The 19,229-nt window shown below is 37.5% G+C and overlaps 1 protein-coding gene across 1 annotated transcript in view; it reads right to left on the bottom strand.

Moving 5' to 3' along the window:
- LOC122077941 (pre-mRNA-splicing factor ATP-dependent RNA helicase DEAH10) overlaps window positions 1-17,880 on the bottom strand; it is a 28,533-nt gene extending 10,653 nt beyond the window's left edge. The window contains exons 1-11 of the mRNA XM_042643829.1: window positions 17,817-17,880; window positions 16,242-16,322; window positions 13,967-14,183; window positions 8,956-9,373; window positions 8,304-8,507; window positions 6,950-7,110; window positions 4,931-5,116; window positions 2,860-3,091; window positions 1,966-2,168; window positions 1,194-1,328; window positions 795-1,002 (exon numbers count right to left, since the gene is read on the bottom strand). Of these exons, the coding sequence (XP_042499763.1) occupies window positions 819-1,002; window positions 1,194-1,328; window positions 1,966-2,168; window positions 2,860-3,091; window positions 4,931-5,116; window positions 6,950-7,110; window positions 8,304-8,507; window positions 8,956-9,373; window positions 13,967-14,183; window positions 16,242-16,322; window positions 17,817-17,880 (2,085 nt within the window). The 3' untranslated portion in view covers window positions 795-818. The remainder of the gene's footprint in view (window positions 1-794; window positions 1,003-1,193; window positions 1,329-1,965; window positions 2,169-2,859; window positions 3,092-4,930; window positions 5,117-6,949; window positions 7,111-8,303; window positions 8,508-8,955; window positions 9,374-13,966; window positions 14,184-16,241; window positions 16,323-17,816) is intronic.
- Window positions 17,881-19,229: the final 1,349 nt, after the last annotated feature.

Below are 19,229 nucleotides of genomic sequence, written 5' to 3'. Positions count from 1 at the left end.
CCCCGGTATCCTCGAAATTTTCTAGGTTTCCACGAAATTTCGGGCTCCCTAGAGGTCGAAACCCGATACCGTGAAACTTGTATAAAATACAAGGTAAATTATGGGCTCAACATCCCACATGTCATATAGTAGTTAGTATTTATTAATTAATAAAATGTCGAGGCATATGGTGTGTAAGGTAGGGCCAAAGAAGGTAGCATGGCTACTAGCGGCGAGACTAAATGATTTAGTAAGTGGGTCTGGGTGGGGCAAGTAAATAAAACAAGTATTGAGGACTATCTAACAAAGTAAATTTTTAACGTAGGAGATAAACAACAGCCCCACTACAGATCATTGTGTACGAAGCATTTCTTTTTCAAAGAACTTGGCTATTCTCACTTACATTTTATGTTAGCTAAAAGCTTGATCCAAGACAGATCATTGTGTACGAAGCATTTCTTTTTCAAAGAACTTGGCTATTCTCACTTTCATTTTATGTTAGCTAATAGCTTGATCCAAGACAAAGCAACTAGTGCACGAGGCTCCCGCTACTGTAGGGTCTGGGAGGGGCAAATGTATGCAGTCTTACCCCTTGCTTTGTAGGAGAGGCTGTTTCCAAGTTTCAAACCTGTGACCAACATGTTGCAATAGCACAACTTAACCGTTGCACCACAGGCTCCCCACCCCCCCTCTTGAACCAAGACATAGTGGCACTATAATTCAGATATAATAAAAGAATTCTGGTGATGTGATTCGTTTAGCATCCACTCATAAGACAGAAAGTAACCATCAAAACCTTGGCACATGACACATACCTGTCAGAATTTGAACCACAATCCCTAGTTCTGTGTAGCATAGTATTGAGGAGCCAATTCAGGTAACCATAATGGGTCAATCCTCGTTACATTGCGGATATAATTATGATTTGTTTTAACCAGTTCATTGAAAATAATGCACTCTGGCTTCATCCGGAATAACATTGAAGAAGGATGGATTTGCACGAGCTGACTACTTGCCAAAGCCCTGAGAATATTCAAACAAAGGCATGAAGACGAGTTATCAGGAAAGAGAACTTTTGAACGCTTCTGCGGAAATTGGAAAGTCATGACCACCTCTTCAGAAACTAATACATTTTCTACTGGCAAAGAATTTTGCATGAAATCATGAGTCACTAGGCAAAAAATAAGTCTCACCATACAATGGTGTTTCTATACCTGTATGATCCATCAGGCTGCTTCAATGCTGCATTGAGGAAAAATGAAGCAGCAAGGCATCTACGGAACTGAAGCATGTCATCTCCACAAGAAGCAATGCGAAGACTCATTTGCTCAACATGACCTCGTATTTGACTGCAAAAGAGCATATAAGTGAGCAAGAATTCGTGCCTTAAGAAAAACAAGATTGGTAACACGGAACATTTCGACTAGTCTTGCGATGGAAGATCAATTAATGGGATCCATCAAATGCTATGCTGTTACCCTCCTGCTGTTTGTGTAATTTAAAAGGAACAGGTGAGTGACAATCTAACATATTCTCCCACTTTAATGGGCACAAAAAATGTTATTTGAACCATCTCAAACGGATATGCTCATACAGGAAACAGTGACTTCAAAGTGCACCTGGTTCTACATGTCCCAAAGTAGTTCAACATCTTGAGAATTAAACCCAACATAGTATTGAACAAGGAATTTTAGAATATCAGTGAGCCAATAAGAAGCACACGTGCAAGCGTGTGCGCATGAGAGAAACCAATGGCAAATGGGAAGAGGCCAGAAAGATTCAACACTGTCACTTAAGTGCCTAAACCTGCAGAATTGCCATTTGAGATTCATCTGCGAGAACCAACCTTCAGTCCTTCACTGGTAATGGTATTCACATTTTTACCAACCTTATTCACAAATTAGGTACTTTAGAAAAAAAAAAGCAACAGCAACAGCAGTGAACAGGTTATTCAGACTCTTTAGCACACAAGAACATAATGCCAACCTGCGAATGTCTAAAGCATGGAGAAGGGAACGGTAATTAATGAAATTTTCCAGGCACCATTTCCTCAAGCCCTTCTCAGTTACTTTGTCTCTATAGTTTGCAATTTTGGTCTTCCCCAAACTCTCTATAGAAGCACGATATACGTTCACCAAGGTGAGATGGTCCCCCTCTAAGCTTGCAAACCTTTTCCATGCAGCTCTTGCCTGCCAACAGAGGAAAAATGTTACCATTCCTAGTAATTCTACTAATAGAATATTATGTCAGAATTGAATTGAATTAGAAATTGGAATAGAGCAATTTTCACAGGCAAAATGGGCTTTGTCACAAAGATCAAAGACCCCCAGGAGTTGCCTATGAATCCGAATGTCCAACCAGAATATTCATTCTTTATCTCTTCAGATGCAAGCATTCAGATTTATCAATCAAGGAAACTATATTTCATCCTTGTTTTATCTCAGGGAATTATGTTTAAAGTTCTAGCAACAGAATTGTGAAAACTACCCATTTGAAGAAATAGTATGCCAAGGTAGCCTTAACAAGACAGACCATGTGAACCTTAGTGGTTGGGCGCTTCCTTAATTCTTTTTCAAAGATTGGAATCATTGCATGGGAGTTAGAGACTGAATGAACTCTCTACAGGAACTGTCAATCATATCTTGAAGAAGGATGATGGCTCTGGGGAACTCTCAAATTTTTGGCTCTACTGAGGGACTCTAAAGGCTGAGGCTGAAATTGAGGCTGAGTATGTCTCCTCAAAGAATCTAATGGTGGGGAAAATATAAGTAATTAATCATCATTCATAAGACAACAACCTGAGAACCTAATAAGAACATACTTTTAGTTGATAAATAAGAAAACATGCATTCTACAGTGAACGGGGTTAATGGCACATACCTCTTCTAATTTATCACGAGGGGCATAAAAAATGGATTCCACTGAAAGCATAGCAACTGTTATCAACATTTCTTCTAAGCAATTAAAGTCACTTGCTAAGATCAGAGCTCTGGAATAGATAGGGTCCAAGGGCAACCGGGCCATTTGATGCCCAATCGGGTTTGCCAATTTATAATCATCAGTAAGAGCACCAAGCAAGAATAATTGCTCCAGAGATTTGACAATAGCCGTCCTGTTCAGTATTGTAGAAGACTTGAATAAAGCTAACAAATAAATAATTCGATTCCAAACAGGAAATATCTTGAAGGAAACAGCACTAAAATTTTTAGTTGAAGTCGACAATAAGCTACTAGACAGTAGAGAGATAAATGTAGTGAACATAAGTGTTCAGGAAATTAAAAAGCCATACAGTTATCTTCATGACAAATCTCAAAGACACTTAGATTCAATTTAATCTAGCCAACCAATTGGAAGAAGCAAAAGATGCTTTTTGTCTTTCTTCGATGGCTAAAGTGATATTGTAATCCCCAGTGCCTACTAAGATGGCCTTCTCTTTTGCACAGTTGGCTCTGGCACTGGACCATTGCATCCAAATGCGAATGGAACTCATCAGAGACAGATTTACCAGGACGATGGGTAGTCCTTAACCATTTTTTAATCATTATGTTTTGGAAAGAAGGTAATGCTCTGAATTCTTCTCACTTTGGAGTTCATTAAACACTTGGGATGGTAGTCTATCTTCACTGATTGGCACATAAGGGCTTTCAAGAATCGTAGATTGTCAACGCGGCTAGGTGACACAAGGCATTGTAGGGATGCCTAGGCAACAAGGTGCCCGCCAAGTCGTTGCATGGGCACCCTACGCATGCAGTATATGACTATATGTAATATAGATTACAGAAATGATAATTTTATATAATTATGCTTATATGCAACAGAGAAGAAACACCAATGCAATATGATATAATTAGCTAGTATGACCTAATATGAGAAAATCAACATACAATAGACAAAGCATAGGATATAATATAAGCATATTCATAGAAAAACAACGCAATAAACATAAATCAACGTAAACTCATAAAGTGTCAACAAGGTGTGTTGTCGCCTTAGATCCAAGAAAGAGCCTAAACGCCTAGGTGACGACTTGACAACTATGTCAAGAATAGAAGGTGTCTGTTACGGAGTATGCTTCACTATGGTATGTTATCAGCTTCCGAGAAAGGAGTGGCAGAATCTTTGGGGATGAGATTAATGGTCCCTAGAGTTATCCGAAAGCTAGAGACTTCCTTCTCTTTTGATCTTCAACCTCTGGAAATTCGACTATCTGTTTGACGGATCTTCACTCCAAGGACTTCTTAATTAGAAAACGAGTTTTGTGTCTATGCACTATACAGTATGCAAGCGCATGTGTGTTGGTTCTAAACACCTTTGTGGTTTTGGGTTTTTTATAATCTTAGTTTGTATGTTACTTTCCCTAGGTTGTAGAGGTACGCCCTTTTGAATAGTTTTTGGTTGTAGAAGGCAGACATCATGCAACGGTATGATTGCAAAGTGGTCACGGGTTCGAGTTGGGAAACAGCCTCTCTGAGAAGCAGGGGTAAGGCTATCTACATTATGACACTCCCCCAGACCCCACAGTGGTAAGAGCCTCATGCACTGGGTACTGCCCTTTTTTTTTTTTTTTGTTTAAGTTTCCCTGGGTTGTAGTTGAGGTTTCTTGCCCCTTCAAATTCTGTTTATAGTAGTATACATAAATTAGAAACAAAATCAAATAAACAAAGAATCAAGTCCTCGTCAAGACAAGGCTCAAATATCCTAATAACTTTTACTTCATCTTAAGCCCAGTATGTTCAGTATCTTACAATTGGCCCACCCCACAAGGAAAAAAAAAAAAAGGGAGAAAATTGACTTCTTTGCTAGCAAGGATTAGAAAGGGGTTATTTCCAACTATAAGCAGGCTCAGTCACAAATCCAGCATAATTCTGGTGAAGGTATAATATGTTTAGAAGTCAATAAAATTACAAAAATGGTGGTGAAAGCAATGCAAGGTTCAAGTTCCCCCACTCACCTTGATGGCTTTTCCATGAAATCAAACCCAATAATATCATCAACACCCAAAGCTTTTAGCTGTAATATGACATTGGAAAGGTTGCATCGCCTGATCTCTGGCACAGTTGAATCCCTAAGCTTACTAAATTCACTCTCTGGGTAAAGTCGGAAGCACTTCCCAGGTCCTTCACGCCCTGCACGACCACTGCATTAAACAGACAACAATGACAATACAGCTAAACAAGTGCAAATGTATGCAACTGTATGTGTATATTTGTATGTGAAAGTTTTTATCAGAATCACTTGTCAAAAATGGTGGGCTTTTTTTCTGGAATGAAAAAGGACAAGTTTCTCAATGATTTTTAACTAGAAAAACAAAGTCTTAAAAAAGTTGGGGGAGATAAAGAAAAGCCTGCCTCATCCATCAGAAAAAAAAAAAGGATGAGCCTGCCTCTCACTCCTCTTTTGCACCCTGCCTAGTCTCCAGCCGACTACCACTTGTTTCTCCAATAAAGGAAGGGGGGTAAGGGGGACAGAAAGACAGAGAGTTGCCACAGGTGACCCACCCAATCTCATTGCTCTAACCATTCATCCATCCCAGGAGTCCAAATTGTCCAGTCTTTGTCAGGGTACAAATTGCATCAGTTTGACTGATCACACAGTTTTTAAAGAAAGAGTTAGCTACAAATAAATGACAGGATAGTTTTAGGCAAAAGCAACGGATTCAGTGGGTAAACGCAATAATAACACTATATTCCGCCATAGCATATCAAAGTGCAGAACAAAAGTTCAGCTCCTGATAGATTTCATGTGCAAGACATCATTGTCGAAGATACAGATGCAGTTTGCAGATACGCAGTGAATCTTCTCAGGAAAGCAACCTAAAAAGGAATCGTTTCTCAATTTCATTGGTGATGATTTTATGGAATGGTTGGAGCATCCCTTGCTGAGAACAATTCAAAAAACGCTTTGGATGTTAAGAAAGGGAATAAATCTTTGTGAACGGATGGTTTTAACATTGCATACCTTGAGCATTGTTAGATATTATGAATTTATGATGGTATTCCGGGAACTCTACAAAGATAGCTATTTGGAATCAAGGGGGCAACGCCACCTATACTTTTCTCTTTCCAAAGGAGAGGATGAAAAGTTGGAAGGATTATAAGCCAATAAACCTTATGGACTGATCCTATAAGATTAGCTCCAAGGTGCTTGAGAATTCAAGGGGGCTTGGGATGTGCCATTTTCCCCTCAAGGATTATTTTTCAAAAGGTCGCATGAGGGAGAGATGGTGTGGTCACTGCAAATGAGAAAATTTTGACTCAAGATTAAGTGGAATTCCAGGTTTTGTGCATAAGCTCGATTATGGAAAAGGCATACAACCAAGGGTTCATAAAATAATGAGTAGGATGCAGTTAGGCCAAAGATGGAGCAAATGGATGGAAATGTGTTATTCATGAACCGCTTTGCAATATTGATTGACAAATTGCCTGAATCCTATTTACCTATACGTACATAATATGAATCTCCCCCACCCCCACACAAAAAAAGAACAGTTTCTGAATGATTTCTGCATTTTATTTATAGTCAGCAGTCATTCCTTATTGAGTTTCATGTTCTGAGATTGAAAATTCCCAGGTTGCATAACAACACTAATACATTTATTCTGCCCTTATTTATTGAATGAACGTTGAAATTGATAGGATTACTTATCAATCAAACCAAATGGTTTTAAATATCTGACAGATTGTCCAATATGCACTGTATCAGGCGGTAGCAAACTGATCTATCATGTAGGGTTGAAAGACTAAGCCAGTAGCAGTATCAGGATTTTGCTCACTACATCATCCACTCCATACTGATCTGAATTGGTATTGGCCAAGAGAGATCCAGACTGCAATACCAGTGTTTAAATAATCATGCACATTTCTCCTACAATATTGAATATATTAATGAGGCAGCTATGATTCAAACTTTCCAACATCTATTTTTGATTGTCTTTATAAGCACAAGCATAAACATGATCTAGCAGGTATACCTCCTCTGAAGAGCCTGAGCTTTTGAAGTTGGAATTACAATTAACGACTCGATCCCTGTAAGTGGGTTGTAGCTACGCGCTTTCACGAATCCAGGGTCTATAACATATTTGATTCTAGGAATCGTGACTGAGGTTTCAGCTATATTTGTTGCCAGTATCACCTACACATCGAAAAAATATATTAACTGGTGATTCAAATGATGTCACAAGCGGAAAGACAATGCATTACCAAGGTACAAAAACTGGCCACAGTAATACGCAATACAACAAGAACCTTTGACTCGTGTTGAAAGCTTTATCCAGTTTCCTGGCTTATATCTTCTTCAAGGGTTTTTAATTTGATAAATAACAAATAATTTTATAAACGCAAATGTACAGGAAGAAACTCCCAGCAACCTATAATCTATATCCAAGGGTTTTCTATTTGATAAATAACAAATAAGTTTATAAACGCAAATGTACAGCAAGAAACTCCTTGCAAACTACAATCTATATCCAAGTTGTAAAAGCAGACTACGTAACCCTTTCAAAATCGCACAGTTTTTTCACCAAATAAATAAACAGAAGGGAAAGAGAACACGCATGGCATAATGAAAAACTGTACAAATAAAATAATTGAAGAAAAATAAAACAAAGAGGCACAGTGACATGTGCCAGTCATTACAATAATGGGTATATATATACCCATTATTATAGCTTTTACTTCAGTTCCAGGTGACTTGCTTGAATCATCACCAGGTTCTTTAAGGAACCAGATGGCTGAACATTTGTTATTTATGAGACCCATTCAGGTCCAAACTGTTACAACTACGAGTAATTCATTGAATCAATTAATTGATTATGTATAACATAATCATATCCCCTTCATATGATCCCACAACAATATCCACATGAATTTGATATTTTGTAGCAAGCAATGTTTGAGCATATGAATGGATATACCATGGACATGAAAATTAATATAATCCCCCCTCTCAAAGGGAAAGCAAAAAATTATAACCCGAGAACTAATGTTAGATGGCGGCTGAAGCTGGAAGGAAAAATCAGTGCTTTCATCAAAAGCCAATTTTTGGCTCAGACAATCTCTTTAGTTGCATACATATGTATCCCCACTGACAGAAAATTGCAGCAGGCTTATGGTAGGCACAGGTAAGACAGCTAGGTCATATTCATCCACCCACATGCATGTTACATCATTCAATAACCTCCCTCCTCCTTTTTCCCTAAACCACAAAGGCACAAAGCCATCAAAAATCCAAACAAGCATAGCTAAGGAAAAAATAAATATATCTCTATGCCCCTTGGTACATATTCAGACCATCAAAAGAAAATTAACACATAACATCACAGCTACCTTACGAAACCCAGAGGGTGCCGGCCTAAAAACTTGCATTTGCTGCTCTGAGGGAAGAGACGAAAATATAGGACAAGTCAAAAGCTTTTGTGTCTCTTCTGGTAATTGTTGAACTCGCTCTTGGATAAGTCTCTCTACAGATTCAATCTCTTCTTGCCCAGTTAAGAATACAAGTATATCGCCAGGGCCCTCCTCCAAATGAATCTACAAAAGAATAGAGAGAAATTAATCTTATATTGTAATAAAAAGATCATAACAATCAAATTTGCAAAACAAGTAAAACTTCTGTGGAAAACTCAAGATAATCTTTTATTCATTTAAAAAATAGAAAAATAAAAAAAACCATCAAACTAGGTTCATGATGCAAAACCCAATAAGGAAACTCGACTTAAGGACTCAAGAAACAAAGCCAGGTGCATGCATATTGAAGTGAAGTTTCTTGCTATAAAATCAAAATTAATAAAATAAATTCAGCACCAGACCAAAATTATTTAAAAATTTTAAATTGCTTTAGTAATCTATTAAAGGCTGATGGTTCCTTGACTAAGTATTACTCAACAAAGCCAGTTTCAAAATCATAAAGCCCAAATATAAATTTTAGACTAACTACTAAAGTAAAGGATGAAAAACATAACGTTGTAACGTAAAATACCTGAAAAATAGTAATCAAGGTTGCATCTAGGTAATCTGGCTCAGCGTAATGGGTATAAAGTATATCTATAGGGTATGGTCGCCCTTGAATATGAACAGCTCTTGCACCCTCAAAGTATTCAGAGAAACCTTTTGCATCCAAACTTGCTGACATTATGATCAACTTCAGTGGAGGAAGTTTTGTACCCTGGCATGACTTCAGAGAACTGAAGTTCTGAGCATCAGTTTCTTTTTTCAGACTTGTTCCATGGTGAACTTTCATCTTTTCAAGATAAGCATGTTGGTTTGTGGTATGTGATCTCACTTTTTGTACATTTTTCAACAAGCCTAGTAACACATCAGTGTGGACAGTTCTCTCATGAGCTTCATCAACAATGATAACTGAATACTTAGAAAGTAATGGATCCAATAGTGCTTCCCTGCATGGATCAAACATTAGATTAGTCCTCAATGATAACTGAATACTTAGAAAGTGATGGATCCAATAGTGCTTCCCTGCATGGATCAAACATTAGATTAGTCCTCAACTGCGACGCTTAAAGTTGACTAAAGAAGTCCTTCTACAATTCTTCAAGGTTTTGATGTAGAAGTAGGTTACAAGTAAACTACCCCCATTGTATTACAACTCCAAACAAGACAACTCAAGAACCAAACTAACTTGATAACAAACAGAGATAGAACTTGGAAACAAAGGAAATAAACCAGAACTAACCCTCCAGCAGAAAAGACAAATCAGTGCATAAAAACCCAGACAAACCCAATCGGTTAGGAGAGAGAAAGCGACTAGGTCTGTGAGGCTCAGATTGAGCTGCAATCCTGGTCAATTGTAGGTCCTAGTAAGGGTATAAAAACCCCCCAAATAACAAAGGCTTCTGACGGCTGGTGATGGAGTTATTCACTTTCTTGAATTCAGACCTAAGAGAGAGAGAGAGAATGTGAGGATTCTGCAGAGACAGTAGCTGGACTTCCTGGACAGCTTCCAGAAGAGGACTGAGTGGTCCTATAGCAGTCTAGAACACCCCCTAATAGTGGCTGCCTAATCAGATTCCAGAATGGGGAAGAGGAGAGAGATCGCAGACTTCAAAACTCAATCATCAAGGCTGGCCGATTCTGGTTCTGATGGTTCTAAGCAGATCTGAACTTCTCTCAATAGCAGTAAATAGGAACAGCAAGCAATGAACAGAAAACTGAAGTAAACAACAGAACAAAAGACCAAGAGAATTGGGGGTGGGGTGGCTATCTAGGCCCAGGCATCTCACCCACAGCTTCTCGGCTGTTAGAAGTTGACTGCAATTTTCTTTATTCAAGTCTGAGAAATAAGAGTACAAGAGTTCCTCTATAAATAGAGGGCAGAACTAGCTAATAGCAGTCATAACAGGACTAGGAGTTGGACTCCAAATAGGACTAGACTAGAAACCTAATTGGAATAAGTAATAACTAGTCACTTAACTAACAGCCACTAATGGGCAAGTTACATTGAAATCGATGGGCCCAATGGGCTCTTTATTAATCATTAATAACTTAATCTCTTAAGTGAATAATCGATGGGCCCAATGGGCCTTATTAACTTAATGAAATAACTTAATATTTTACTAACCACTTAAGTGGACTTAAGTGGGCTTTAACTGGAGATCGACTAGCCCACTTTGGGCTGGGCTCTCCTCCTGCGGCAGTCCATGATGGATGTGGATATACATCAGGTTTACTCTTAGACCACCTCCCTACAATGCAGGTCCTCTTTTAACCTATTACAGTTGTTTGATTTACCCTCTCAATGTTATCAAATCAGACCGATTCACAATTCGAATCATCTGATTTGACTTGAAATAACCCTAGAATGATTCAGAAAAGGCACCGCGTTGGAAATGGCTTTGAATCAGCCTGACTCAATCAAATTGTTTGATGAATCGTCCAATTCATGGTCGATTTCTGGCCAAATCTCCAGAACGAGTCGAACTCAGCTTTGGTTTAACTTAATATTGATGCTCTTCTTTTTATTTTTGGCTATTCAACTTTGTGTTCTCTTCTTATGTGATGCAAGCTACTAAGGTGAAACAGCAGCAAATCCAAGTTCACCACCGCAGGCCTTGGTGGTGAAGCCAGGTCATATCCCCTTTCCCTCTATCTTCCTCGATCTTTATCACAGTTTCAGCAACCTAAACAATCGTGTGTGAGTGACGTTAAAGGTATTCTAAAATTCAGTATTAAGGGGTGTGAAACTACTCTTATACCTTCCATTCTTATTGGTTTTATCTCAGTTATTGCTAACCTCATTTTCTGGCCAGTTTTGTTCTGTTACAGCCTTGCGATATTAGCTTCTGTCCTCTTCTAACCTCAAGTTTCTTTCAAAGATTCCAGCCAATCCAACCCTTGGATTGGGCCCAAATTTTGACCAGTTTTACCTTTCTATGAGGTCTACACTTGACCAGAATCGGAGGTTCATCAGATCTGGAACTTGAAAACTATTATTGTTTTGGGGAAATTACTATTTTCCGGTTTCCCTAAGCTTCTATTTTCTGTCTACCCCTATTACTACTGATACAACTGTTGGATGTGCTTGAGATTTTGGGAATACATTGTGCAGGAAACTAACTACCTTCGACCAATTTTTAGGAATCATCTAAGTTCTTTCTCTTTGTTGGTTTAAGCCCTCCTAACTTCTGGTCTTCTATGGCACTGCTATTCTGTCCTGTGGGTTAGTTTGCTAAATCTATCCTACCAGGTTAGCGTACGCATTATTATCCCAAGCATCATGTCATTATTTTAACCATAGGAGAGACAAGAGGAAGGAGGAATTGAGGTTGAAGAAGTTCATCTTTGTGATTATGATAATGACGAACCGGAAGATCTTGATGCCGAGGATTACATGTCGGACCCACATTTACCACACCTTTGTGGGAAACAAGGGAAAATACAAGGATTAGACTCGAGGGGATAGGACTTAGTCATCTAAAGACTCTTTTTTGTTATTTAAACTTTGGAGATTGGTGTATTTTGTATATGGCGTCTTTTTGGTACTTAGGCATGACAAATTGACAATCTGACATTATGACCAACTATGGTTCTTCGATCATTGAACATTTGAACTTTGGAACATAGCCTACATAGCAAACATGAACTTAATATTTCCTTATTACTTATTTATCATTGATGATCTTATATGCTACTGCACTGGTGACATGTGAATCTTAGTTATTTTTTATTATTAACATTAATCTTGCCGCAGTATGGGCACATACTCATTGATTCAACATTCATGGCTATGAAACAAATTGAATGCATTGAACTAAATCTGTAATTATTTATTTCTTTTTTTTTTTTTTCAAAATCAGATTTAATCTTACAATTCACGATTCAATTTGGTTTTGACACCATTGCGCTCTCTCACTTATCTTCCTATATCTCCAGACTCCAATTTAGATTTTTATTGCAATTGTTCTAACCATACTCAACCTCAGAGAGAGAGAGAGAGAGAGAGAGAGAGAGAGAGCCCAAATCTCTCCCTTTACAGAGCCTAATGCAGTAACTTTCCCTTCACTGCCAAGTTCATAGTTTAATATCCGTTTCAATATTCTCTCTCCAGACATCCTTGAGTTCTACATTAGCCCACCACGTAAGCAGCAGGCCCCCCAAGTAATTTCTAAGGCAAGAGTAATGCTCATTATTGACTCCATATATGCGGTTAGTATACCTAAATTTACAATGAAGCTTGTTATAAGGTAATGCAGTGCTAAGTGGATTCCAGTCAAGAAACAGCCTCTCCGCAAAGTGGGGGTAAGACTACGTACATGATGACCCTCCCTAGATCCCGCAGTGGCAGGAGCCTCGTGCACTGGATATGCCCTTTTAATGCAGTGCTAAATCCCAAACCAGGGAATTCTAGTGAAATATTAACTTGTGACAGGATGACAGGTAAGGAACATAACCAGATTTCCAAGGAATTAAACCAGATCTCCAAATATTTAAAATAACAGAGAATCAAGGGATCAGATTCAGTCAAAATTCTGGTCAAAGACACTAAATGGATGTCAGAAAATAAATTAAAAAATCTGCTTGATCCAATAGTCATATTCTTAGGGATCTGACGATTCCTACTTGAAGATGGAATTCCTAAATCTGAGATTCGATGGTAGGTTCAGACAAACTAGATTAGAGACTGATTTTAGTACAAAACGCCAAGCTTAATGATAGTCAGAAATATGGGATCAGACTTACAAAACAGAAAACTTGAAATCAATTAAAATGAAATCGTAAAAAGGTTCAGAATAGAAACCAATTGCCAAGTATAGAAGCATAATTGAAAATCCAATGGTTAAATTTGAAGTTTCAGAAAATTCCTAGTTGGAGTAGGAATTCAAAAACCCCGGATAAAAAAGAGAGAATTTTTATGCTTAGAACAGAATCAAAACTACAATTGATAGGAAGAGAGAATAATTAGAAGAAATCAAAGATGAAATTAGAGAGAATAAGAAGAACAGAGAAGAAGAGAGAGGAAAGACCATACCTGATCTCATAGATGACCAGAATCAGGAGGAGGGAGATCAGATCTAGAAGACTAGAACTCCTATCCCGTTTGCACAGCCCAACAGCACGAAAACTCTTGAAAACTCGAATTTCTTTACTCAAAACACCATTAATAGATGTGGGGTGTATCATATATACAAAAACCTTCAAAATTCCTTAATTGACTCATAAAATGATACTCACAAGTCGCTCACTCTCACACACTCATAAAGTAAATAAACCCAAAAATAAATTAAAAACTTGTTCAGTATCCTAATCTAACTCAATACTCATTTAACTACAAATAATGTATACTAACGTCGTCCCCATTTTATGGACTTATAAATTAGGCCCGTCACAAGAAACCCATAGAAATAAAAGTCAAACCTATAATATAACTACCACCCAAATGTCAATTTCAGCCACCAGCTCCATACGGGATTAATTTCTAATGCATCTGTGCATCATAAGTCTAACAAAAGTTGCATAAAAATAAGTTCGAGTTTTACCTCAATAGCAGGCCATCTGTCATGTATTTGATCCTCGTTGAGCTGGAAGTCACATCCTCAAACCTTATCGAGTAACCGACCTTCTGACCCAACTCAACACCACATTCCTCTGCCACACGTTTTGCAACAGTAACAGCAGCAACACGACGAGGTTGAGTGATCCCAATGATTTTCCCATCACGACAGTATCCCCCATTGAACAAGAACTGTGGTAATTCTATAAGAAAGTTGTCGTTTAGGTGAGAAATAAAACAGAAGGTTATAAACAACATTGCTAGAAAAGTGATGCTCATTCCAAGAAAGAAAGCAGGAGAGAAGGGGAGCAAATAAAGAATTACATGGGTAAGATGGTAGAAATGAAAGTAAAAACAGAGATGATTATCTTTTTCTTTCCTGTTGAGAAAACAAAGATATCAGAAGGCTTAAAAAGATAGTCTTCCAAAAACAAATGATTTCAAATAATGGCATGACCCATAAAAGATGCATAGAAGTGCTTATGCAATGAATGAATAAAAAATAAATGACAATTCTCATTCAAATGATGGATCACTACCTCACCCTCATAGGAGCCCCTTCCCTTTCCAAAGTGAACTTCTCAGTTTGGATGGTTCCATCTACTTTGAATTTTCTAATACAATTTATCATAGTTGTCAAGGCTCTACACTTGACTAGTTTACGTTGATTTATGTGTTTTTTTTTTTTTTTTTTTTTTTTTTTTTAACGAAGATGCTTATATTATATCATATGCTTTGTTTATTATATGTTGGTTCTTTGTTCATTATATGTTGGTTCTCCCCTTTTTTTTTGGCTAACGATGGGTATCCAGACCTTTGTTTATTATATGTTGGTTCCCCATATTAGGCCATTGCTAGCAATAATTAATAATACTTCATTGATATGGCTTCTATGATGTACATAGACATAATTTCATAACATTGCCTAGGCGGGTACCTTGTCACCTAAGCGCTCCTCCAACACCCTTAGAACCCCTAGTCACCTTGACAGCTATGCAATTGATACCTTTTAATCTTTGCTAATTCCATGTTCACATGCTACCCTCTATCGCTGGGATGTCTAAACTCTATTCTACATTTAGAGGGTAGCATGTAAACATGGAATTATCAAAATTTAAAAGGTACCACAGAAAAAGTCAGAAAAATGATACCAAACACCTGCAAAAATGAAAATGTGTCGGAAAACTTCTTCGATTTGGAAGGTCAGAACCAAGAAGTAGTCTTCAATTTGGGGGGCCAGAACCAAGAAGGATAAGAAAGCCAAATAAAGCAACCCAAATCAGAGATTTCAATCGAAAATCTCAGTTTCTGCTCTTGTTTACTTCAACTGATTGTGTGGCTTCATTGTTTCTTTGAGTAGAGAGAGAGAGACAGAGAGAAGGCAGGTCCACCTTTGTTCACACTCTATAATGTGTTTTTACCATTTTAGCCTTCAGAACCCATGCTCATTAATTTTGAATGCATAAAGGGAGAAAATTTATTTTTGGCCATAACACATAAACGGTTCCTTACCCTTTTATGTTTTTTGTGCTATTCTAATTTATTTAAAAAAAAAAAAAATCCATAAATGATACCAAACACCTGCAAAAATGAAAATGAGTCAGAAAAAATAAAAACATAAATGATATTAAAGACAGCCTTAATCACATGATAGGAAGAGCCATGGTTGGACCCAGACCTGGGATGGAAACTAGGCCAAAGGGGGAAAGGTTTGAATATATAGAATTAGAACAAAGGTTGGTTTTACATGTGGTTGAATGATCAAGTTTCAGAAAACAAACTTAGCATTTCAAATATAGTATTTTAACCCTTTATTGAGAACTCTATTGCCATGATAAGTCCAAACCTTCATAATATATGCATTTTGGATCGGACTACCCAGTGCAGACTCTCAACTGTATACAAGGTAGATGAGATATGACTATGTTCCCCCTTTACTAGCTTCCAAGATTCATCCACTAACAAAATGCAATAATGAAGTACATAAAAATCGCACACCAACACTCATGATACTCGTTAGATTTCAGATAGGAAAACAAAAGCAGCATAATGCACTGGACCAAGTTTTCCTTCACCCACGGTGAAGAGAGAATCTCTTCATTCTCCACTCTTAGTGGTTGAATAGAACTCTTGGAACAGTGCCAAGGGCAATTTGTACTTTTACAATGAAGAGAGAAATAATGAGATCCCAATGGTGGGATTCTCTTCACACACAGTGAAGAGGAACTTTCCAAATGTATTTATAGGACAGGAATACTTACGCGTAGTTTTCCCACTTCCAGTTTCACCAACGATGACCAACGTGTCATTCTTCCTCACTTCCTCCACAAGTTGTTTTTCAGCTAAGAAAAATAACAGTTGACCAGATGTGAATAAAAACACAATTAAGGAACAAGCTCAAAAATAATTCTAACTAACAAAACAGAATCCTGACTGAATATGAACTTTCACGGCATAAATCAATCTTCTCAAATGTTTTTTCTCCTCCTCATTTTTTCTGAATAACAATCACAATTAAGAAACAAGCTCAACAATAAATATTGAACTTCGATTACAAAGAAAAAAATTAATAAAAATGAAGAGGGAATGCTACAAGCATATGAACGTGACTGTGACAGTGAACAATTTCTTTTGTAATATGCATTTCAATCTGCAGAAACATCCCCAAGACTGTCTATAGAAACTTGGATTATTATTGTAGCTTCTAAATCCAAAAATTTGAGATCTACAAACCCCTTGAATCTTCATACTGAAGCATCATTATCAGAAGGATTGACCACAAATTCCCAAATTCATTGTTTGAAACTCAAGAGATTATGATCATTTGGAATAGAAATTCTATTAACATACATACAAATAATAATAATAAAAGGGCACATGGTAAAATCTCAATTGTACAACCCAGATTGTGAAATATTCAACAATGACGGGATCCAGATAGTTAAATCCATCAGAATATTGATATGAATCAACATTTTGGTCATTCTACAATGTTGGTGGAACCATTGATGTTTCTTCCTTAATGACAAGTGTTCAGATAAAGAAAATATTGAACAGGTCCTGTTCTGAGATCCATAACAATATGTATTCTGCCGACAATAGCATTGTGTCTTGCAGTTGCTCACTGTATAGTTGGGTGTTTTCAAAGCTGTAACGTGTATCAGCTCTGTGGCTATATAAGTATCAACAATACTACTTTATTAGCCTATTGTCTGGGCTGTTATCTACTGTTCTGTACTCCTGTTGCTGGGTTAGGTGTTATAACCTAATGTGTTGACAGTATGTGTGATCCTATAGTGGGTTAGGCTTCTATTGACCTAGTCCTACATGAAATCCTCCTCTTAAAATTGCAACTATACACAAGGTGTCTCCAAAACCCTGATGGGATATGCTGTTATCATGGCACTTTTAGGCCCCACAAATTTCACCTAATGTTTAAAGAAAATAAGTATCCAAAAGTATATAAAAAAAGTGCACATTAAGTTTAACAATGACTATATGAAGTTGGTCGCTGCCTAACATTTGGAACCTAGGTGACGGACTTAGAGATAGTGGTCAACTAGTGGCTTTCCAGCTATGTGCTAATGTGAGGTGAACAATATGGAGATAGTGGCTAACTAGCAGTTAATGAAGTCAGTGGTGGTTTAGGCCCTCTTTGGTATAATTTTTATTTTTTTTTTCTGATACAAAAACGTTTTTGCAGGTGTTTGGTATCAAAAACCATAATAGGGTCAAGACCCATTTATCTATTATGGCCAAAAAAAGTTTTTGGCCATTTATGCAGACACTTTAATGAGCACATGCTCATAAGTCCTAAAATTGAGAGATAAAGTAACATTTGCTTTTGTCATTAGAGAGGTAAGCTCCAGACACCTCTTCTTCTAGTTCCTGCAACACCATTTCACCCTCCCCACCCCGTTCCCTCCAAACCTCGTCTTACACTTGCACCTACTTGGTCAACCTTACAAAATCAAAATCCTGTTTAACAGACAAAAAGAGTCACTAGTCACTTCATCCCTTCAACTCTGTTGAGGCTTCATTTTGTGCTCTGTTCCAAGTGTTCACTCTCTCTCCCACTGTTTCAGCGGATCCTTGAGCTTCTGGTGGCACAGCCGCACAAGGTTCCTTTCAGGCTTCATGAGAGATGGAGACTGAGAATCATACGAAGAACGATAAAATTGCTGATTCTCCAACTTCCGTTCTTGAAGACGAGGTTTCGCACATTGTTTCCTATTGGGACATCCCCAAATATTTATTTTGTCCTTCCCTGATTTGCTGCCTTCTGTCCTTATTTATTAGGGTTCAAAAAATTCTCTCTTTTTTTCCTGTTGTATTCACCCGCCCCCATGCCTATAACTTGAAACTGCTCTGTATCTACATCCAATATTTCGGAGCGTTCTCCCTTTAATGTACTTATCATCCCTTTTTTTTTCTGATTAGGACATTAATCATGTCTTGTTGTGAATACTGGTGTTGGTAGTGATGGTTTATGTCAAGAGTTACCTTTTTTTTAATCTGCTCGAGGGCTTAAGTACATAATTGGTGGTGCTTCTTCATGTTATCCGATTTCATGGTGGTTGTGATGTTCAGTCGTTCTTAAAATTTGTTTGCCACAGTTCTCTCTCTCCCAGCCCGTGTCAGATTTTATTTGATTTTCCTTCTTTTTTCCCCTCCTTCAAGGCAAAACAAAAGGAAAATAGGAATCCCAGATGGGTTCTCTTGATAGAGAGAGGGGAGTACGCACCTTAATGAAGAAGTTCAAATAATCCCAGGCATAGTTGCCACGGCGCCAAGGCGAACCAAGGCCGTGGAGGGTTGTCTAAGCGCTTAGGCGAAAAAGCACCCGCCTTAAGGCGAACAAGAAGAACAAGTGTTATTTTTTATTTTTCCTATTTTCTAACATTATTTAGTAAGTTATATATACCTTGTATCATAAGAAATCAAGATTAAGCCACATCAAGTCATTAAAAATCAACATTTAGCCACATCAAATCATAAAAAATTAACATTAAGTCATATTAAGTTAAAAAAATCAACATTTAGAGAAATGTTCTTATTCTATAATAAGTTTGACTGGTCAAATGATTTTATTTTTATATAAGACTTTTTGTATTAGTTATAACATAAAACCAGCTTTCTAACAAGTCTAAGATTACTTAAATCTGAGTTGCAATGACAAAGTTATGCTTCAGTCAAACTTATTTTTAAGTGCGCGAATACTGTTAAAATCGCCTGAATGAAAATAATTT

This window comes from Macadamia integrifolia, chromosome 5, assembly GCF_013358625.1.
Source record: "Macadamia integrifolia cultivar HAES 741 chromosome 5, SCU_Mint_v3, whole genome shotgun sequence".
NCBI lineage: Eukaryota > Viridiplantae > Streptophyta > Magnoliopsida > Proteales > Proteaceae > Macadamia > Macadamia integrifolia.
The sequence above is the reverse complement of the archived record's forward strand: the minus strand, read 5'-3'. Positions and strand labels throughout refer to the sequence as shown.